The sequence below is a fragment of the Nicotiana sylvestris genome, chromosome 5 (assembly GCF_000393655.2).
Source record: "Nicotiana sylvestris chromosome 5, ASM39365v2, whole genome shotgun sequence".
Taxonomy (NCBI): Eukaryota; Viridiplantae; Streptophyta; class Magnoliopsida; order Solanales; family Solanaceae; genus Nicotiana; species Nicotiana sylvestris.
This window is the reverse complement of record NC_091061.1, coordinates 13,359,186-13,382,999: the sequence shown is the minus strand read 5'-3', so window position 1 is coordinate 13,382,999 and position 23,814 is coordinate 13,359,186. Positions and strand designations below refer to the sequence as shown.

Below are 23,814 nucleotides of genomic sequence, written 5' to 3'. Positions count from 1 at the left end.
CGGTTACTTTAAGGTTCACCGAACGTTTCCTCACACTCATTTTTTTACATAACAACGATACCAATTTATCGTACTCCATTGTAAGCGACAATTTAATATGACACTGTGGAGGTGAACTATACCTCACAGAGTTATTCTCCATTACAACCTCACCCCCTCCCCCAATATAATGAAACTCTTATTTTTGGCTCTTCAGACATTATAAAAAATGCTTAATAACAAAAAAAGAATATGAACGGAAGTTTGAAGGAAAGGTTTGAATGAATTTTCATAAAATCCTAACGCCTTTAAATAAGGCAAGTCCTAGATTTGGGTGCAGAATTTTTTTTATGTAAAATGCAGTATAATAATGCGATTTATATATTTGAATTATTGTTATGGCAGTTAACCGTAGAACACTTATTGGTGGGCCTAAAAATGAAGTAAAATGTAGTATAATAATGCGCTTTAGTAAAACGCAGTATTATAAAGCATTTTATATATTTGAGTTATTGTTATGTCAGTTAACCGCAGAACCCAGATTTGTGGGCCCAAAAAAGAAGTAAAACACAGTATAATACCGTGCTTTAGTAAAATGCAATATTATATTGCGCTTTACTTTAATGGCTCAAATTCCGTTAAACTAAAGTACAGTATTATATTACGTTTTAGGTAGAAAAGTAACAATTTTTTTTTTTAAAACTATAGAAACGTAATTTGAGTCCAAAATGACCATTTTGGTTTCGGATTCTGTGTTTTCCAGTTAGTTGATCAATTCCTCTCCGTGGGACCACTTGTTAGTAGCTAAACTGGACTATTCTTTTTATTTTTTTTCTCTTTTTAAGAATAGGAATGCATGCCATTCTTTGCAAAACAAAATAAATACTACATGATCTTTTATTTATTAGAACATCAATTATATAGCATTCTAATTACCAAAAAAATAAATTATATAGCATTCTCGACTACCTACTAACCTTCTACCCTAATGTTCGACTTCCACACCCTTCTATCAAGAGTCGTGATCTTATTCATATTCTTGAGTTATTGTTATATTCTTATTTTAGTCCTTGTCCTATTCATGATAGCACATTTGACCTACAATTAAATCAAATATGCTATTTTAGTCCTTAAAGGACATCACGGTGCATTAAGTTCCCGCTATATATAAGATCCGAGAAAGAACCGTACAGAAAGATCTATTGCACACAGTCTTAGCCTGGATGATATTTTAGTCCTTTTAAATTAATTAAAGATTGATGTATTTAAGTGGTCTCCACTTCTAAAGGATAATAGAATGATAAAAATGAAAGCACGCGTCAAAAGAGTTACAATAAGCCACAAATGGGCGGCTCATTGATTATTAAGTACACTAAAATTCTTTTTGCCGTCTTTGGCATTGGCCATTATTCTTCTCTCTTTTTGCCAGCTTTAGTTGAATTTCAAATTTCAAAGCAGTATTGATCCCTCTATCCTGGGAAAATTCCTCAGTTGTAAATGATGTTCATCATTAGTAAGTGATACTATTACAATTTATATTTTAATTATATTAACTGTGTATTTTAATCTGTTATTGCAAATAAGCTGCCTTATTTCTTATATTACTAATCCCACTATAAATGACTACACTTAAATATCATTTGTGGATGATACAGTATAAATTTTATATTTCTTGAGTCGAGGGTCTCTCGGTAAAAGCCTCTCTCTTCTTAAAACCAGTGGTAATCTGCCCAGAACCCAATTGTGCGTACACTGGATTTATTATTGTTATTAATGTATAAAGATTAAACTCAACATTTTGTACAATGGTAAATGGTAATGTTAGAGGTTGGATGGTCAAACTTGTTGCAGTTTATTTCATTCTTTTATTTTGTTTATTTTTTAATTATTTTTTATTTTTTTGTTTTGTTTTGTGCATCAGTATTTTCAGTTCTTATCCATATCAACTTCAAGAAATGTGTTCAATCATAAGCAATTCGCCTTGGGATTAGAACCCTTTTCACCTCTATATTCTACATTGTGCTTTTGATTACAGAATTACTAGGAAATAAATAAATGTTGATTTCTTTAATGCGTTTCGCAATATTCCTTTTCTTATATTAGAAAAACACAGAGCTCCTTAATTTTGAAATAAATTACTATAGTGTAGAGTTCAAGTTCTGTCATTTGGTTTTCTTGAAATGCAGGTTTCTGTATTGAAAAGGAAAAAAGAAACCAGAAAAATTAGCAATATTTAAGAAGAACTCAAAAACAAAGATTGAACTCAATTTAGTTGCATTTTCTTCTTTCCAGGTTTTCTGGTTATGAAAATTGAGGATTTACTTTTACTGCTTTGTTTAATGTCAAAAGCAACAAATAATTAGATATCAGATAACATGAAACCAATTTATTGAATTTTCCTCCCTCATTTTGCGGACGGTCTATCAGAAACAGCATCTCTGCTCTTCCAGAGTAGAGGGAGGGGTAAGGCTGCGTACATCTTACCCTCCCCATACCTCAATTGTGGGAATTCGCTGAGTTTGTTGTTGTTGTTGTTGTAATTTATTGAATTTTCCTCTTTCCTGATTATTGGTTATGAAATCTAAGGACTTTAGTACAACCGTAACTCTTTTACAGCTTTGTTGTTGTCAAAGTGGCCTTGCTCTGGATTTCTGCTTCTTTTGGCATTTCTATTGTTGAGCACAAGAACAAGTACTAGTTTAGCATATGATAGACGCGAGATAATAAAGGCGCGCCATGGAGCTGTTGCCACTGATGATGGACGATGCTCGACGATTGGAAGAGATGTTCTACGAGAAGGAGGCCATGCTGTGGATGCAGCAGTGGCTGCAGCTCTTTGCTTGGGAGTTGTTAGTCCGGCGTCTAGTGGCATAGGTGGAGGTGCATTCATGCTAATAAGAACAGCAGATGGAAAGGCTCAAGCCTTTGATATGAGAGAAACTGCTCCCAAGAAAGCCTCTGAGGTATTTGAACTATTGGAGTCTTTTGATTGCATAGATTGACAATTCAATACTCAATTTAATAGCTTGTCTTCAACTGTGTCCCTGGGTGTGTGAACAAAGTCCCACATTGATAGCTGAAAAGATTGAGAAGCTACATATAAGGTGTAGAAATCGCTTAATGGGGTGAGGCTTTCTTGAGGAAAAACGTGCAGGTTTGGCTCAAAGCGGACATTATCTTTGGGCTGGTTTAGCCTGACATGTTTAAACCTAGGTTGAAATCCACTAGGAAATCAAATCAAATATCTGACGGTCTCATATCTATAAGACTACAAATTAACACTTTGTTTTAGTCCCGTATTACTTGATATGTTGAGCAAACATGTATACATACATACTCTGGTAGAAACAAAATTGACAATCTTAAATAGATGTATTAAGTTAGAAGAGCAGATGGTAGTGCACCAATGCTAAAACTGGAAAGGATATAAGACAGTTGAGATGAGGAGTTAATTTGGTGAATTGTGCTTCTTTATCAGTGATATCCTTGACAGGAATATTAGGAAAAGCCGATAAAAGAATGTACTGCTTCAGTTTGCACTTCATATAAATATGGAAGTTTTGCTGCTTAACCACCAATATTATGTTGATTGCACTAGTTAGCATATTGTTTCTAGTTCTTACAAACTCGACGAAATATATGTAGATGGTAGAATTCTTGCAAGCCGAGTCATATCTTTCTTGTTCAGAATATGTACGCAGGAAATGCTGCTCTAAAAGCTAGCGGAGTTCTTTCAATAGGAGTTCCAGGAGAAATTGCTGGTCTTTACAAAGCGTGGAAGCAATATGGAAAGCTTTCATGGAGAAGGCTTGTGAGGCCAGCTGCACATCTAGCTCATAGCGGTTTCAAGATTTCACCATATCTTCACATGCAAATGTCCAAAAGTGAATCAGATATTATGTCCGACAAGGGACTTGGCGACTTGTTCACATCAAATGGCAGCCTTTTGCAGATAGGAGATATATGTTATAACAAACAGCTAGCGAAAACACTTAGAGCGCTTTCCGCATTTGGAATTAGGCCATTTTACAATGGATCTATTGGGGTTAAATTGATCAAAGATATAACAAAATCCGGAGGCATATTAACAATGAAAGACTTGCAGCAGTATCAAGTTAGAATAAGAGAACCTATCTCTGCAGATGTCATGGGATTTAAGATACTTGGTATGCCACCTCCTTCAGCAGGAGGTGCTTCAATGGTGCTAGTAAGTATATCTCTTTGATTAGTTCCTTTAGGGTGTGTTTGGTACAGAAGAAAATGCTTTTCACGGAGAATATCGTGGAAAATAAGGGATTTTCTAACTAATTTTCTGGTGTTTTATAAGTAAGCAGAAAATATTGTCCGAAGCGCATTTATATATAATCTAGGAAAACACTATGGGGTCGAGGGTGGGTGGGATGAGGGGGTTGACATTTGAGGTTTAGGGTTCGGGGTCAGTGGTCGGGGTTTCGGGTTTGAGTTCAATGTCTGCTGTTCAGGGATCAGGGGGTCTGGGGGTGATTTTCGGTTATTGGGGCTCGGGGTCCGAGGGGTTGGTGGTCGGGATTTCGAATTCGATTTCGGTGTTTAGGGTTCAGGATCCAGGGTCCGAGGTCAGGGGTCGGAGTCCGAGGTGGGGGTCGAGGGGTCGGCGGTAGGGGGGGGAGGCAGGCGGGTGGGATTGGATGGTGGGCCGAGGGTGAGGGAGGTGAGTCACGGGAGTGGGACTGACGACGGGGGTTGGGCTAAACATCCTTAATCATCACTATGTTACCACTTTTGAAGAAATGCCTTTATTTGTCTTCCTCAGATACTGAACATTCTTGCACAATATGGAATTCCCATGGAAGGTCCAAGCTCCCTTCTAATTCATCGACAAATCGAAGCGCTGAAACATGCATTTGCACTGAGGATGAACCTCGGCGATCCAGATTTCATTAACATTAAAAGCGTCATAGACGATATGCTGTCAACTGAATTTGCAAAACAGTTGAAGAAAACCATATATGACAACATGACTTTCAGTCCCAATCACTATGGTGGCAAGTAAGCAACTTTAACTAAGACTTGATATATACTCTCTCTTTTACCTTATTTATATTATGATATCTTGAAATCCTGTATCAGGAAAACTTGTATTGTTTTTTGCTAGAGTGAGTGGTATATTCAAATGTAACAATTTTGACAAACCTTTGATCTCAAATAGGTGGAATCAAATCCATGATCATGGTACCAGCCACATGTCCATTGTGGACAGTGATCGAAATGCTGTTTCGATGACTAGTACCGTAAATGCTTACTTTGGTGCAAAATATCTATCACCAAGTACAGGGATAGTTCTTAATAATGAAATGGATGACTTCTCGATTCCTGAAAAACGTTCCGAAAATGTTCCACCACCAGCACCTGCAAATTTTATCCGTCCGGGCAAAAGGCCATTGTCATCAATGACACCTACTATTTTTCTCAAGGTAAAGATTCAGGTTTTGTCCGAGTTTTAACAAGGTTAACTCATTGACGAACATAACGAGAGCTTAGTGCACCTGGTTGCCCTTTAACTCAGAGACGAACATACTTTAAAATAGGGGATTTTGTTGAACCTTATTTGTAATAACAGGGTGAACAACTAAGAGCGGTTATTGGTGCAAGTGGAGGAGCAATGATTATTGCTGGTACAACTGAGGTTTTTCTGAATCACTTTGCAAGGGGAATGGATCCCTTCTCTTCTGTAATGGCTCCAAGATCTTACCATCAGGTGCTTATATTATAATAGCCAATTGTTATTATCATTGCAATAATCCAAAACGTGCGATAAATGACACAGAAGGCAAGAGAAAATATATGATACAGAGCCTTTGAAAGATTATATTAATGTACAGTCAGGCCTATCTATAACAACATTCCTATATAACAGCCATTCACTATAAAAACCGAGTTTTTCTCGGAACGGATTATTATATTATGATATAATATATGTCCTCTATAACAGCACCTCACTATAACAACCAAAAAATATCGAAACAAACGAGGTTGCCATATAGATATTTGACTGTATTCTCAATTTTGGTGAATAGATTGACAAGATGCCTCTCACAAGTTTGCTTTTACATGAAATGGAGTTAGTTACTTCTAATTTTCTGATTTTCAAGCTTATTGAACCTTCATAATATTGTTGTTTGCAGTTGATTCCGAATGTACTACAATATGAGAATTGGACAATTGTGACAGGTGACCACATTGAAATTCCAGCAACAACAAGGGCTGCTCTTCAAAAGAAAGGCCATGTACTGCAAAGTATCGCCGGAGGGACAATTTGTCAGTTTGTTGTTCAAGAATTCAAGTCATCAAAGTTGGGGGAGCTTGTAGCTGTAAGTGATCCAAGGAAGGGCGGATTTCCCTCTGGTTTTTAGGTGTACAACGTCGGATAAGAAGTTGTCGCTACAAAAAGGATCCTACAACGAAAGCCATATATGATCGGTACCATCTGATCATGTGTTATTTTTTCTTTTATACACAACTAGAAACTACCATTTGCCTAGCCTAGATGAAAGCCGCAGCTAGAAGCAGGGGCGAACACACATGGGAGGAAGTCATCCGATCGCTTCCTTGCAAAGAATACTTCTTGGTCCATTGGCCAAGCTCATATTTTGGCTTGTAAAGGTCGTGGGTTCGAGGCTAGACCTGAACATTCCCTTTGCAATAATATTCAACTAAACCATCGGGTCAAGGCTCTTCAGCTTATGGGAAAATGATATTAATTGTTACTACTACTTATTTTTTTATTTTATTTATGTAATACGACACCGCTTATAAAAAGTTCTACGTACGGCCCTGGCTAGAAGGATGAGTTGCCATTTAGAAGCTTTGATCAAAGGCGGAGCTAGGTTCAAGCAAGGGGGTTCATAAGGGAAGATTTTAGTCTGGTTGTAAAGGTGGTTCAAAAACTGTTTTAGGTCACATTTCTGGCATTGCCACTAATGACAGACACATCAAAACTCATAACTGATCAAATTTCACCTTTGATGTCCTCCTACAAAAGTGAATAATCTGTACTTTATAACAGCTATAGACTCATGTATTGAACGACAATTCAAGGAAATGGTCCCGGCGGGGCTCGAACCCGCGACCTTCGGCTCATAAGACCAACGCTCTAACCAACTGAGCTACGGGACCATTACTTTAACACTAAGTAAGATTATTATATAAATGAGTAATTACATTGTAATTCAAGGTCGTCAAGAGGTGAGAATGATTCTACCCCTGATTTCTTGATATTCTATACTCTAAGTATCATGATAAAATCTCACACTTCGTAAACGTAAAAATGTTCTCATCCGTAGGATATATGATTGTTTTGAACATGACAAATACAGATGTTGTATTTTATTCTAATAAATATTAGTAATATACAATAATGCTAAAAGACTAATCCGAATCCGATGTTTACACAAAATCATACTAGTTAAGTCGTAAATTGATTTAAGAATATGTATTAATTAATTATGATTAGGTGATAAGAGTGTATTTCAAGATATATGCCATGTATTTAATGGTTTGGTATAACACCACCTACGGGTATTATAATTCAAGATTTGACTATGAAATTTATGATTTTTTTCCCTCAACATATCAAACACAAAGACAAGAGGCCTTAAGAACTTGAGCTAGTGGAGATTATTAGGACTATTGATGTCAACCGATTACGAAAATAAAAAGTTGCTTGGATTTGCTTTCTTTGTTTTTTCTTGTTGCGATGTTGTGCATGTACCCCAAATCAATGAATATATGTTTAGCTTTAACTTCCATTTCTGGATGGAGAAGATTATCACGTATACATCCTAAGTATTCAACATATATTTTTTGTAAGCGACCAATTTATTCTTAAGAAATGATAAGAGAAGAAAAGTGCTCGATAAAAGAGATTGGTCTGACAAAGATGAAATTAAATATATTTAATAAAATTTTATATTTCAAAATACTTAAAATATCTGCTAATTATTATATTAGTTAAGTTCTTTATAAAGTTCTCTAAAAGAACATGAGATATTATAGTGACGCTTTATCATTCGTCCATCTTCAAAGAAGAAAGGCGTTAGATTTAAAGCTATGTATGCATTTAAATATATGCAAGGACAAAGTTGTTATCGTTTTAAGCAATTATTCTTGCAATATGCGAGTATAATGCCGTAATATTATTTTTGTTTTTAGTGAGATTGATATTTTATTTAACAAGAAAGTGAAAAGACTTGGGAGTTTTTTTATTTTTGCACAAGGAGATTGATAATATCCGGGAAGCTCCAAGGAAAGAAAAATCTCAAGCTACTAAAGGTTGTAATACTGCAGCCTTGCAGTTAGAAATTTTTGGTTGGATAGTACCAATACTCCCCTTCGTCTAATTTTGATAGGAAAAAAGAATAATAAAAGAGCAAAAGAGAATCGTTATTACTATTCAAGAGATTATCATGTCAACAACAACAACAACGACCCAGTATAATCCTACAAGTGGGGTCTGGGGAGGGTAATATGTACGCAGACCTTACCCTTACCCCGAAGGGTAGAGAGACTTTTTCCAGGAGACCCTCGGCTAAAAAAAAGCAACAGGAGCCGATATATTAGTACCATAAAAATGCATAATAAATAACAGCAATATAAGGGATATGAAATACAGAATACGAAATACGAAATACAATAAATTTAATATTTTCACTAAATTTTGCTTTGACTTCTATTACCATACAGTGAAAATTATTAAGTGTGTTTAATAAGAGCCAGATTTATTCTTGAAGAATGATAAGAGAAGAGAAGTGTTAGGTAAGGGAGGTGGATAGTGTGAAGGGTCACACTATTGGAGCTTCACCGACATCGTTAAGTTCGGTGAACTGCTACTGACGCCCTTCTCCCAGCTAAGATCAAGAAGTTCAGTTCGACTACTCTTACACACTTCAATTCAGCTCGTACCAGTAAAGAGGGAGCTCATCTCACCAGTTGCAACTCTAGATCCGCACAAGTTGGAATCACCTTTGCCGGAAAATGGTGAGGATGGTATGCAACTAGAATTTACTATTTTTCTGGGTATGGAGCTGAGTCTACTACATATAAAATTACAAGTGGGATTACATAACGTACAAACAAAGAAGTTGTAAAAGCTAAAAGAAACACAAACAAAAGGAAAAACACCACACCCACGTGCTCCCCATGTTCAAATAGCAAAATTAGCACAATGTTTTCAATATGACATCAAGAATTTCCCCATGGGCAATCGTCCTTCACAAATACAGAGGCTGCATATAACAATACCAAAAGGACATATGCTTCAAACTAGGATACGACCAACTTTGAGAAAGAAAAAAGAACCAGAAACAGATTGCCAAGACAATAAAAGGCCTTTGAATAAGAAGAAGAAATGATAACAATTTCCCATATGGCATTAATGTTTCAAGCTGGTGAGAGTGCCGCATATCACAGTGTTGCGGAACTTTGTTCCAGATAAGTGGAAAAAGATGAAGAAGGAAGTCTTGGTAGCAATATGGGGTGCTATGATCTATCATACATGGAAAGCAAGCTACTTGGAGATATTTAGAAAAACACAAGTGTCAATACATTTTTGTGGTTCTACAAGTACAAAGTAAGGGCTAAATTAGATATACTATCGAATACAAGAAGAGCTGAGAAGTTTCAATATCTGTTTCAAAGGCTGGACATGATAGAGTTGTTAGTAATTTGTAAATTAATTCTGAAAAAAATAAAATAACATAAATAGAAATATAAACGAAACAAAAATTAATCCGAGTCCACTGAATTCACAATGTTTCCTTAAGGAATTTAATCCCCTCCTAGTACCCAAAGTTATGGATTATTTCCTCCCGGGATAGAACGAATTACATACTGGTGTAGTGGTATTTCAAACCCTGGTGTTTCAGCGAACACAAAGTTCGGTAGCAAATCACACTTACTGTTGCTTTGTTTGATGTTAAAAGTATGCAGACGAAAGGAGGAGAACTCAGAAATGGCTGTTTATGCAAAACGCCCGTAGCATAAATGTCATACCATAAATGGCTTATTTATGCAATAATAAACCGGGAATTGAAGAGGAAAGTTTAATTTTCAGTTACACAATGAAGCCGAAACCGAAGCCGAGCGAGCGACGACGACGACGCGAGGCTTGCCTTCTTCTCAACTCTTTAAGAGCTAGAAGAAGAGCAATTGCTTATATGCCCATAAAAAAACCTCTTCCTCTTCCAATATGGAATAGTGTTCCTTCATCAAACGGGAACTTAAAATTTTATTTTCCTTCATTTCCCATTCATCCTCTTTTTTTAAGCATTTAATATACTTACCCAACAAGAGTTACTAGAGTTTTTTTCCAGGAAATGTAAATAAGGAAGGTATAATAAGTTTTTCTTGTTTTTTTTTTTTGGGTAGTTTGAGGCTTAGCTGATCTCAATCTCCATTGTGGGGGGGGGGGGGAGGAGACAGTAGGTGCTCGTTGGTTTTAAGGATTTTTTTTTCCCTCAGTTCAATTTACATGACATTACAATTGAAATTGGCACAGAAACACAATAGAGAAAAGGAAAAGATAAACCTGACATTGACTTTAATGTTTCCTCAGCCAATAGTTAAATGTAAATTTGAAAACACAACCAAGACTAAGATAAGATTAAATATATTGACTGATTGACTTATAAATTTACTTGTAAATAATAGACTCATTCTCAGTTTTCTAACCTCTTTTCTATTGTCAAACTCAAAAAGTTTTAAAAAACAAAAAAAAAAACACAATAATTCAAGTGACTAGTTTTTACCAAGGAGTCAAAGGTCCCCGCGGGGCTCGAACCCACGGCTTTCGGCTCCTAAGACCAAGGCTCTAACCAACTCAATTACGGGACCATTATATTAACACTAAGTGAGAGTATCAAATAATTACTGATTAATTCCATTATAATTCAAGATCTTCGGGAGATGAAAATAATTCTACCCCTGATTTTCTGATAGTCTGTACTCATTATAAGCATCATAGTAAAATTTTACACTTTGTTAATGCTGTTTCGATAACTAGCACCGTAAATGGTTATTTTGGTGCAAGATATCTATCACCAAGTACAGGGATAGTATTAAGAATGAATTAACCTAAATAGCTGTTCGTCGGATCTCTTAAACATGAATGTATAATTATGTATAAATCATGTATAATTTATGTATACCAACTTAAAAAAATAAATATTAAATGTGGCCGGCTATTTGTATAACAACCTTGGTGAATACTGAATAGATTGACAAGGTGCCTCTCATATTTCAAAAGTTTGCTTTTAAATAAAATGGAGTTACTTACTTCCAATTTTCTGATTTTTAAGCTTATTGAACCTTCATGATATTGTTGTTTGCAGTTGATTCCGAATGTACTGTAATACGAGAATTGGACGATTGTGACAGGTGACCACATAGTTCAAGTGAGCAGAATTTTACCAACGACCCGAATGACTGTGGCAGGGCTCGAACCCAGGACCTTCGGCAAAATCACTCTCTAACGAACTGAGCTACTGGAACATTCCAATCCTATTGTAACATTAGCAAATAATTGTATTTAAGACATTCAATGTCTTGAGAAAATCAGAATGATTATACCCCTCGAGTTCTTGACATTTTCTGCTTTTTATGTATCATTAGGGGTGGCAAATATGCGGGCCGGGCCAAATATGGGTGTTTCGAAAATGGATAATGCAAAATGGATAAATCGACTTATATTTAATACGGATAAATAAAAAATTATTCGAATCGACTCATATTATCCACGACTTCTTGAATATGATCACTTTTGAGAGATACTCACCGGTTATCCATTTACTAAGTGGATAATATGGTTCTTATCCATATTTGACCCGTTTTTAAAAAGTCTATTATCCAACCCGTTTTTAGTAGATAATATAGCCGAGAGTCTCCTGGAAATAGCCTCTCTATCCCTCCGGGGTAAGGGTAAGGCCTACGTAAACTCTACCCTTCTCAGACCCCATTAATGAGATTCTACTAGGTTATTGTTGTTGTTTTTTTTTTAATAGATAATACGAGTGAATAACTATTTTTTTATCTATTATAAAATTGGTTTAATTTTTTTAAACCTCGTGACTATGATTTGAAGTTGAAAGTTAAAAATCTTTCTTAGTACTTTGTTCAGTTCACCTGTTTGGAGAAAGCTCTTTGACCAAGTAATTAAGCAAGGGGAAATCGGTATCACGAACTGCATATCATAGCTGAAAAGACTTTTCAACAAATTTTAACTGACTTACAAAAATACTTCCGATTATGTGATTTAGAGAATATTGAGATTTTTAAGTGTAAATTTATAAAATATTCAATTATTTTGAACTACCTTTTTAACACTCATCTTCCCATTCCATTTAATTATATGTAATATTATTTGACGTCAATTCTATTATATATAGTTCGTTCTTGTTACGAACAATTCTTTATTAATAAACTTATCTAACACCGTAATACGTACAACGCACGTACACTGAAAATAGTTAATTTAAATAGTTTTACATCCAACCACTTAAACTAAAATACCTAGCATATAATATATATATATATATATATATATATATATATATATATATATATATATATATATATATATATATTATAAGTAGTGTATAATTTATGAATAAAAAAAAATAATGAATATGACTGACTATTTGAGTTAAAATCCCAACTTTCTTTTGAGATACTATTCACAATTTCTCCTAACAAGGATAAACGAAAAATGTTGTTAAAAAATTATTTGGTTACAGACTTCGATCTCTGTGATAGGCCTAAATGTCGCAATCTTCATCTGTTGAATTTGTCTTCAACATTATTTTACTCCTTTTAGTGTTTTTATACCATTTGGACATTATATTACAAAAGTTCTCAAAAAGTTCCTTAAAAAATTGTGTCTCAAAGATGAATTGCAATTGTTACTAAAAAGAGTTTTTATAAAGGTACTTAAAAAAATTATTTTGCTTCAATTACTTTCCTTAGAATCACATTTTACTATTCAACTATTGGATACTAGGAGATAATAATAACGACGTTGAAGAATAAAATAATATTATGATAAAATAAGAGAAAGATTGCCCGAAAGGATAGAAAATTTGAAAATTCCTCCACTTAGCCGCACTTACGCACTCTTATTTTGCCTGTGTGCAAACCATATATATGTACTTACCTTCAAATTTCCGTCTAAATATTGGAACCTTGATTTGACAATAAACTTAAAAAAGATTTTTTTATAATATATGATTTAAAATATATCATATAAAATTTCATAGCTATAAAAGTATATCACTAAGAATAAAATCACAATATAAAGTTAAATAATTTCTATATATGCAAAAAATGTGTCATATAAAGCATGTCTTTTTTTTTTAAAAAAAAATAGAGTAATACGGAAAAGTGCCTCATAAAATGTAGTATATAAAGTAAAATGATCTATCATCATTTGAATATGCAAAAATAATCAATTTAACTAGGAAGGAAGCGAGTAATCAATTTAACTAGGAAGGAAGCGAGTAATACGGGGATAAGATGCTGTTTAAGCTAGCCAAGGTGAGAGAGAGAAAGGTCCGTAACTTGGACAAAGTGAAGTGCATCAAGGACGAAGAAGATAGAGTTTTGTTGGATGAGGCGCATATCCGTCGAAGACGGCAGACTTACTTCCATAGTCTCTTGAACGAGGAGGGTGATAACTAGGGATTATGATGCATTTTACACTCCTTCTTGCTTAAGTTTTAATTAAAAATGTGTACAAAATAGTCTCAAAGGCTCACATGTTGTACTTGATTACGGGGTTTGATCAACAAGGTAACAATTTGTTAAAAACCAGCTCAAAAAGGAGTGAAACATGCACAAGTACCAAGGCCAAGGCCAAGCTCAGTCAAACAGGGCTAGTGCGTCCGCACACCATTTTATGCAGTCCGCAAAGATGAAGTTCATAGAGCAGGCCTTTCAGGCAACCAAGCAATGCGGCCGCAAAGTATTTTGTGCGGACCGCATTGATTCCATTGCAGCGCACTTGACTTTGTGGGGTCCGCAGAGCTCAAGATCAGAGAGTTGCCAAGTTGGAGGATGATGTCCAATGCGGTCCGCGGTCCATTTTGTGCGGACCGCAATAGAAGCCACCGCGGCCGCGGTGCATTTTGTGCGGTCTGTGGTGGCCAACTTTAGAAAGTAGATTAGTCAGCCAAGAGCCTTAGTGTGGCCGCACTCGATTTTGTGCGGTCCGCACTAGCCCCCCAGGGTATTTTTGTCCAGAATTTTCAGCCTAGTATAAATAGTTTCTTTTCCCATTTTTAGGTCATTAGTTGTATTTTGAGACAGAGTTGCACTCGTGAACACTTCTTCTTTTCCATTTTGAGTAATTTTAGTTTAATTTCATCATTGAACCTTCAAGTTTTATCTAGTAATTAATTATTATGGGCTTTTCTTCATCTATTTCTTTGTTTTCTTCCATAATCATGAGTAGCTAGACCCATTAGCTAGGGTTGTGGCTCAACCCTAGTTTAGGTAATTGATGGGTCTTGTGTTTTAATACTTTATTGTCTATGAGTGTTTGATATTTGGACTAATTTAGGGTTTTAATGTTGAATTAATGGTTGCAAACACTAGTTTATGCCTAGTTGAGTTTGGCTCTTCTTGAAAAAGAGAGCCTAAGTCTATGAAATTGATCCAACAAGGAATTGGGGCATATTCAAGAGATTGATAGCCCCAATTAAAGGGTTAAACTTAGAGATAGTAATACCCGACTTGAACTTCAATTGCTTGCACAAATTTGGCATACCTAATTGGCCTTGAGAAAGTCAAAGGGAAAAATCACTCAAACTACCGAGAGCTATAGAGTGAGTAGAATCGTGCAATGGTTATATCATACTCCCCAAATGTGATAATCTAGCCTTAGACTCGAGAATCCGTCAATTAACAACCTAGGAGAAAGTCACTACCCTAGTGCCTTTTATCTATTTGAACAACTTTCAATAGTTTAATCCTAGCTTTACGTAGCCTAATTTAGCATCTTAATAGTATAAAATTAGAAGTAAAATCAAAACCAAAAATGTTTAGAAGTGCAATTAAGAACAATTACGCAACACCAATTTAGATAGAAACTCAACTCCAATCTCTAGCTTCTTGTGGAAATCGATGCCGACCTTCTCGGGTAAAAGTTGTTTCGACCTCTCTTGCTACTTTGTAGTAGTACAGGGTTACGTTGTCCTCGATCAGAGGGGGACAAAGACATTATTTTGGGTGATTTTGGATCTTCCGAGAGTCTTGTGACTTTGGGTATTGTAGGCGAATTAGATTTGAGGAGGTTATAGAGGCTATGCTTAAGATGAGCAGGGGCAGAGTGACCGGGCCAGATGAAATCCCGATGGAGTTTTGGAAGAGTGTGGGCAAGACGGGCTTGGAGTGGCTTACTAGGTTATTTAATGTCATTTTTAAGACGAAAAAAATGTCCGAAGAGTGGAGATGGAGCACGATGGTTCCTTTGTACAAGAATAAGGGTGATATCCAAAATTGCAACAACTATCGGGGTATTAAGCTGCTTAGTCATAATATGAAGGTGTGGGAGAGGGTGGTGGAGCTAAGGGTGAAGAGAAGGGTGTCTATTTCCGAGAACCAGTTTGGATTTATGCTGGAACGTTCGACTACGGAAGCCATTCACCTTGTTAGGAGATTGATGGAACAATATAGGGAGAGGAAGAGGGATTTGCATATGGTGTTCATCGATTTAAAAAAGGCTTATGATAAAGTCCCAAGGGAGGTTCTGTGGAGATGTTTAGAGGCTAGAGGCATATCTGTAGCCTACAATAGGGTGATTAAAGACATATATGATGGAGCGACGACCTAAGTGAGGATAGTGAGAGGGGTCTCGGACCATTTTCCGGTCATGATGGAGTTGCATCAAGGGTCGGCATTCAACCCTTATTTGTTTGACCTGGCAATGGCGTACTAACTTGCCACATCCAAAGGGAGGTGCCGTGGTGCATGTTATTTGTGGACGATATTTTTTTGATTAACGAGATGCGAGACGGTGTTAATGCGAGGTTAGAAGTGTGGAGACAGACCCTGGAGTCTAAAGGTTTCAAGCTAAGCAGAACCAAGACAGAATACTTGGAGCGTAAGTTTAGTGGTTCTACACAGGGAGTGGAAGGGGAGGTGAGGCTGGATTCACAAGTCATCCCTAGGAGGGGAAGTTTTAAGTACCTTGGGTCTATTATACAGAGGGATGGGGAGATTGATGAAGATGTCACACATCGTATTGGGGCGGGATGGATGAAATAAAGACTTGCTTCCGGTGTTTTGTGTGACAAGAAGGTACCACCAAAACTTAAAGGTATGTTTTATAGAGTGGTGGTTCAACCGGCTATGTTGTATGGATATGAGTGTTAGCTAGTCAAGAGCTCTCACGTCTAGAAGAAGAAGGTAGCAGAGATGAGAATGTTGAGATGGCTGTGCGAGCACACCGGGTTAGATAGGATTAGGAACAAAGTTATTCGGGACAAGATAGGTGTGGTCCCTATTGAGAACAAGATGCGGGAAGCATGACTTAGATGGTTTGGATATGTGAGGAGGATAAGCATAGACACCCTGGTAAGGAGGTGTGAGAGATTGACATTGGAGGACCTTACGAGAGGTAGAAATAGACCGAAAAAGAGTTGGGTGAAGTGATTAGGCATACAGCTGACCGAGGACATGACCTGTGATAGGAAGGTGTGAAAGTCAAAGATTAGGATAGTAGGTTAGGTAGTCTAGATTATTCATATCGGTAGTGTTAATACGTACTTTCGCATTTGGTTAGTAGTAGGCTTCTTTGAATCCCTGTCGTTTTTTGCATTTCGATCATCTTACTATCTTGTTATGTATGCTACTTCTACATGGATTTGCGATGTTGTCCCATCTTATTTTCTTGTTATTATTGTGGTACCTATACTTGCCTAAGCTGATGGTCTATTGGAAACGGCTTCTCTACCTTTACAAGGTAGGGGTAAGGTCTGCGTAAACACTACCCTCTCCAAACCCCACTATGTGAGAATATACTGGATATGTTGTTATTCTTATTGTTGTATAGCATATGTACTTATTTTTTTAGAAATGAAGTATGTGACTGTAGACATCAAAATTTTAAGGGATCAAGTCAAATCCTAAATTTTAGATACTACAAGACTCTTGAAATCCTAGGAGTCTATTAGGGTTTTTTGGAGGTTACTCTACCCTAAACCCTAACTCACACCTATATAAAGGGATACATATTCCCATGAAGAGGTGTCTCAAAATCCCATAAACTCTTGGGATATTCACAGAGAGATCAAAATATGATCGGATACTTCTTGATAATCAAATAGTTCAAGAAGCTGGAGATCAAATACATCCCAGGAGGTCTATATCATCCTACATTCAAAAAATACGTGGCTTCAACCCTCGAATCACGGAGATAATCAGGAGAGAAGAATCAAGGGAGAAACAGAATTGTACTCACAATTGATTAGTAAAAATATTTTTCTCTTATTTTGTGATTGCAGTTTACTTTTCATATGTTGAAAATTAGTTGCAACCAAATTGGCACACCCAGTGGGACCAATTCTGCGCTTCATCTCTTCCTCCTGTAAATTGAAAACTCCAAGTTTCAAAACCATTTGTTGCGATGGTCGAGTACTTCAAGTCTCATCTTAAAGTTTCGGCAAGTCTACACCCCGACAAACCTTGAAGTATGGGGCATTTGTAGACATTGAAATTTTAAGGGATCAAGCCAAATCCTAAATTAAAGATACTACAGGGCTCTTGAAATCCTAGGAGTCTATTAGGATTTTTTGGAGGTTACTCTACCCTAAACCCTAACTCACACCTATATAAAGGGATACATATTCCCTTGAAGAGGTGTCTCAAAATCCCATAAACTCTTGGGATATTCACAAATAGATCAAAATATGGCTGGATACTTCTTGACAGTCAAATAGTTCAAGAAGCTGGAGATCAAATACATCCCAGGAGGTCTATATCATCCTACATTCGAGAAATATGTGGCTTCAACCCTCGAATCACGGAGATAATCAGGAGCGAAGAATCAAGGGAGAAAACAGAATTATACTTACAATTGATTAGTAAAAATATTTTTCTCTTATTTTGTGATTGCAGTTTATTTTTTATATGTTGAAAATTAGTTGCAAATAGTAACGTTATTGTAACTTACTTAAAACTTCTTTACATAATAAAAATGAACTTAAATTGCTCGTTAAAATTTGTACTCCCTCCGTCTCAATTTATGTGAAATTTTTTGGATTTTGAGAGTCAGATAATTTTTTTATTAATCGTAATTTTTTCTTATGCCTTTTAAATTAATAATTCTTGTGATGTATATTTCTTTCATATAATTTTTAAATTTATGGTAAATTTTATTTTAAAAAAAAGTAAAAGATTATATGTCCAAGTTCAATCAATTCCAAGAAATTGACCCTTGATGAGTTGATGTTTGAACTATGCCACAAGTAGGAATACTAAATTATTTATGATAAATAAAAGGAGGCTCATATTTGAATCTTTTGAACCCAAAAGAATAAGTAGTCGGCATTTCGGCAGCTGATTCAAAGGTCAAACATTTTTTTATTTTACTTTGCTATAAATATTGACTAACTAATCTCTCTCTTCACTCTTTCTTTTCCACCCAATTCGCTTCTTGAGTTCTTCCATATATTCTGCTATCCTATAAGTCGAGTTATCGTTTGGCCAAGCTGTAAAAATCAGCTTACTTTGAGAATTATTTTTTTTTTAAAAGTGATTTTTTCAAAAGTACTTTTGGTGAGAAACAATTTGTATTTGGCTAATTAGTTTAAAAAACACTTCTGAGCAGCAATTAGAGTTTGGCCAAACTTTTAAAAACTGTTTCTAAGTGTATTTTTCTCAAAAGTGCTTCTGAAAAAAAATGCTTTTGGAGAGAAGTTACTTTTTCCTACTTCTCCAAAACTGCTTCTGCTTCTCCTCAAAAACACTATTTTTCCTTCCAGAAGCTTGGCCAAAAGTGCTTTTGACAACAAAAAAAAAATAATACTTTTGGCCAAAAATAAGCTTGGCCAAACAGGCTATTAGCAGGCTTCTCTCTATCAACATGCTTGCTTTCTCCCGAGGGTATTCTTGGAAATACAGTTTTTGTGTGCTTAAAGGTGTTGTACATGATAGCTTCACGTGAGAATTATTGTCTTCTTGGACCAAAAACTTGGATAACTTTTGCTGAACATGTAGGCCCCACATATTTTTAGTTGCTCTCCATTTGTTTTACCTTTCTATTTTTTCTATGTTATTTCTATATACGGTGCGAGTAATATTTTGTATCTCCATTAGCAGAATTCTCGTGGGAAAATGTGCTATGTCATCTTTGGCTTTTCTTTTTCTTATTTGTGCTTCATTATTTCCATATGAAATTAATATTAATAAAAAAGAAACTATTTCTCCAATCAATTTCTTGTGAAGCTTTAAATGAAAATATCGTTATATTTTGGAAAATTAGTTATTAGTTAGAAATTACTCTTAATTTAATTAAATAAATAAAGAAGATGTCAGTGCTGATGGTTAAAGTAACTACAATACAGTATAATACGTCCCTCAATCTCATTTTGGGGTAATGGTGTTTGACTGTGTACAGATTAAAAAAAAACTTTTAGAATTTGTAGTCTAGAATATATCGTAAATATTTATGTGCCTATAAAATTACTGCTTTGTAAATTATCTTATACATATTGATTGTAAAGATGCAACTTGCATCAAATATGCAGCAAAATCTTAGCATAGAGACCTAATCTATGGTACTCCCACTAACGGGAGCTAAAGTCTCCATATGGAGTTTTAAAAAGAAAAAGAAAAACTATTTAGAATTTGTAGTTTAAATTATACCACAAATATTTATGTGCTATAGAAAATGCCATTATTTTGGACAAACTGAAAAGAAAAAAAAAACGCATGCCACCACATAAAGTGAGACTGATGAAATATTAATTGTAAAGTTGATTTCCTATTCTACTTAATAAAGTTTACAGTACTTTTTTTAATCATTATCTAACTATAGCTTAAGCATAGTTATCTTCTCTTTTTTCTAAAGTATTTTCATAAATTACCCTTAACAGGGGTGGATATATATCTTACGAGTAACAGTAACAGTTTCATTTAAATCCATAACTTTTACTATATTGTATAGAATATATGTAAAAGCATGTTAAATTTTCAAAAAATATGAGATCTGAACCCATAATTTTAACAATATAATGGATTCAATACTGAAAATTATAAAAGTTGTACTAGAGAACTAAGATTCTCTCTTTTCCCATAAATTTATCTTTACTAGTTTTTTTTTTCTTCTTTTTCTGTAAAGATCTAAATGGCTTCTCTACAAAAGTTTACTGAGAAGTTTATCTATTTTTCCTTTGGCTATTTCCGTAGTACCTATTTTTTTTTTTTGAGAAAAAAAATTTATTTTCCACAGAAACGCGGAGAATCTTGTACTTTTTGGCCTTCTCGTTTAGTATTAATCACATGTCTTAGGTTCGAGCCCGAGTATAGAATCACTTTTATTAGGGAGCGAGTTACCCCACAAATATAGAATTTTTCGCGCAAATCTGAATTTAATTGGGTCCCAATACGAATGTCGGACATCGAATGATAAATAAAAAAAAAAGCAATGGTCAAACAACCAGCCGCAATTTTAAAAAGATTCTTTTTATAATTTATGATTTAAAATATGTCATATAAATTTTCATAGCTATAAAAGTATATCATTAAGAATAAAATTAAAAGTGTAAAATTAAATAATTTGTAAATATACAAAAAGTATGTCATACTCATATAAAGCATGTCATTTTTTTTAAAATAGAATAATACGGAAAAAGTGCCTCATAAAATATAGTAAATGGAGTATTTTTAATTGCAACAAGAAGTCACCTCCTACAATAACAAATCTAGGGAAGCTAAATATCAAAGGGAAATTAGTATTTAACTTATGCTCATGGATAGTGCATTCAAATTTTATCTTACTAGTATAATTTGCTTACACGTCTTATTTTTCGTATTGCTAATTCCATTAATTATGATTAATACTTATAATACTGCTCAAGTGTGGTCTGCTGGTATTAAAAAATTTATGTCGTCAATCTATGCAAAATAAACTCATGAAAATAAAAGATTCAATAAATTCTGATTTTAATATTCATAAGCATACACAAGGTTTCGGGCTTCATCTACTCAACATCTCCAAAACAACAAATACATAAGCAAGAAGCTTTTCCTTTCTCTCAGATTTTTCCTTTTAATCCATTTATCAGATAAGAATAAGACATTTCCTAGATCATATCACTTTCTTGAGGTACAACTTATTAAACCCTCGGGGAAAAAAAGCGAAGAAGAAAAGTGGAATAAGAGAAAAAAGAAACAGTGGCAGTCTGGAAATAAAGCTGAATATAATGGCGACCCCTTAAACTTGTCAAAAGTTTTATTTAAAGGTCCAACCTATTAAACATGTCGTGGAAGATCGTTGGTTAACTGGCACGTAATCACGTACACAAAGCAAATACAACAATAACAACAATCCAGTGTAATCTCACAAGTGGGGTCTGAGGAGGTTAATATGTACGCAGACCTTACCTCTACCCGAGGGGCAGAGAGGTTGTTTCCAGGAGACCCTCGGCTCAAAGAGGCAACAAGAGACACTATATTAATTAGTACTATCAAATAGAGAAGAAAAATTAACACAAAGATTTAACGATGTTCGGCTAAGCCTAATCCTTGGGGCAGAAGCAAAGCAGAGAGAGATTTCCACTATGAATGAGAAGAAAAGCACAATACAATCTATAAAATCCTCAACCACAATCCCTATATATAGATCCCAAACATATAAGCTAGCGTTTGGCCATAAATTCCCAAATTTGTTTTGAAAAATCTGATTTGGGTGAAGTTTGATTTGAAGATGAAAATGTGTTTTGACATAAGTTTTCAAAACATATTTCACTTTTTTTTTGAAAAAACATGAAACATGACTTATGCCACAAGTTCTAAAAACTATCACAAACACCCAACAGAACCTTTATCAATAACATTCATTATATTATCGTAAATCATAGTCCTGAACATAAATAAATTTGGTACAAATTATTATTTTTATAATGAACTACATAATACACTATCAGATGACCGAGAAGACGAGGCGGTATTGTTACAAAATAATATATGGTGGGGTTTTTTATAAAATATGAAAGTTTGGGGCAATTTTTAAAAAATATAATAGTGATATTTTGGGCCAAAAATCAGCTCATTGGGTTTTGGGAATTTGCCAAAATGTTGATAAAATCTATGGCCAAACATGTACTTACCAAAAAATTTCAAACATATTTTGACAAAATCGAGGTAGAAGTAGAAAGAGTTTTCCACTATGAATGAGAAGAAAAACACAATACAATCTATAGAATCCTCAACTACAACTCCTATATATAGATCCCAAATAGCCTCAAACCTATAAGAGAAAGGTTTGTCAAATCCCAAATAGTCCCAAACCTATAAGAGAAAGGTTTCCCAATTTGACAAGTACAACAGCTTTTCCTTTCCCAAATCTATTAGGACAATGAGTTTTCCTAAACCTATAGGGATTATGGGTTTCTTAAAAATACAAGTAAATAATTCAAACCACAAAATAACAAATCTTCTCCTTGTCTTGAATTTTCTTCATCAACGGGAACAACGTCTCTCTACCTTGCATGCAGCCCTCGCAAGGGCTCTATCCATTGTCGCACACACCAACCAAGTCTAGGCAACGCCTAAACTTATTAAGAGACTCAATCTCTTTAGCCATATCACTAATCCGTCGATTTGGTTCTGTACTCTGAATAGCTTATGGATAGCTATAACAATCAAACGTATCAACGGTCTCTGCAAATGCCCAATCAAATCCCACAGGTTTTGTATATCCAAGAAAATCCCCGTAAACTATGTTTGCAAACCTTTGCAGTGTGTTGATCACTCTCTTCTCTATGCATGTTGCAATGCTATATGGTTGTTGTTGCGCATGTGCGTCAACATTATCATCTTGATTAATATTTTGCACCTCCTCCACTTCTTCTACTTTAGAACTGATGGGCTGAGCTAGTGGAGATTCAATTTCTAGCTCTATGCGGTCACTGATACCACGATCTGTTTCTGCTACTGCTTTCTCCCTCTGACTGTCCAGTGAGGCAGATCCATTGAATGTTACATCCCTACTGATAATTAGCCCTGAAGTCTTTTGATTTGTGCACCACAACCTATAACTTTTCACTCTAGTTGCATACCCTAGAAATATGCACTTTTTTGTCCTCGGCTCAAGTTTTTCATCCCTCAGATGAGCATAAACATGACAACTAAATATCCTTAAATTTGAATAATCAGCAGGCGAACTTGACCATACCTCAAAAGGAGTTTTGAACTCAATAGTTGTGTATGGAGATCTGTTGACCAAATAACAAGCTGTATTGATTGCTTCAGCCCAAAAATTCTTGCTAACACGTGAGTTTGAAAGCATGCTTCATGCTCTATCACAAAGTGTTCTGTTCATACGTTCTGCAACACCAATTTTGTTGTGGTGTTTCGACACAAGTGCGGTGTTTCACGATGCATTCTATGCTGTAGATATTATTGACTCGGAATTGCAAAATTCCAACCCATTGTCAGTTCAAATATGCTTAACTTTTTTTCCGTCTACCTCTCAACCATCGTTTTCCATTTAACAAATATCAGAAATGCCTCATCTTTTATTTTCAGAAAATACATCCATACCATCCTTGAGTAATTATCAATCAAAGTCATAAAATACCTGGA

At 35.2% G+C, this 23,814-nt stretch overlaps 1 protein-coding gene and 1 non-coding gene across 3 annotated transcripts; one reads left to right on the top strand and one right to left on the bottom strand.

The window, feature by feature from the left end:
* The first annotated feature begins 1,294 nt into the window (after positions 1-1,294).
* LOC104217555 (glutathione hydrolase 1-like) lies at positions 1,295-6,977 on the top strand. Of its 2 annotated transcripts, none has more exons than XM_070174258.1 (7): positions 1,295-1,492; positions 2,596-2,942; positions 3,668-4,186; positions 4,772-5,007; positions 5,168-5,432; positions 5,579-5,716; positions 6,190-6,977. In XM_070174258.1, exons 1-7 carry the CDS (start codon positions 1,477-1,479, stop codon positions 6,325-6,327), a joined length of 1,659 nt encoding a protein of 552 aa, XP_070030359.1. In that variant the 5' UTR covers positions 1,295-1,476; the 3' UTR covers positions 6,328-6,977. The 2 variants fall into 2 exon arrangements, with proteins under 2 accessions (XP_070030359.1, XP_009766139.1); XM_009767837.2 differs by having other exon boundaries at positions 1,296-1,492; positions 6,144-6,977.
* Positions 6,978-7,060: 83 nt separating this feature from the next.
* TRNAI-UAU (transfer RNA isoleucine (anticodon UAU)) lies at positions 7,061-7,134 on the bottom strand. Its single transcript has one exon. It is a non-coding gene; the product is annotated as a tRNA-Ile (tRNA).
* Positions 7,135-23,814: the final 16,680 nt, after the last annotated feature.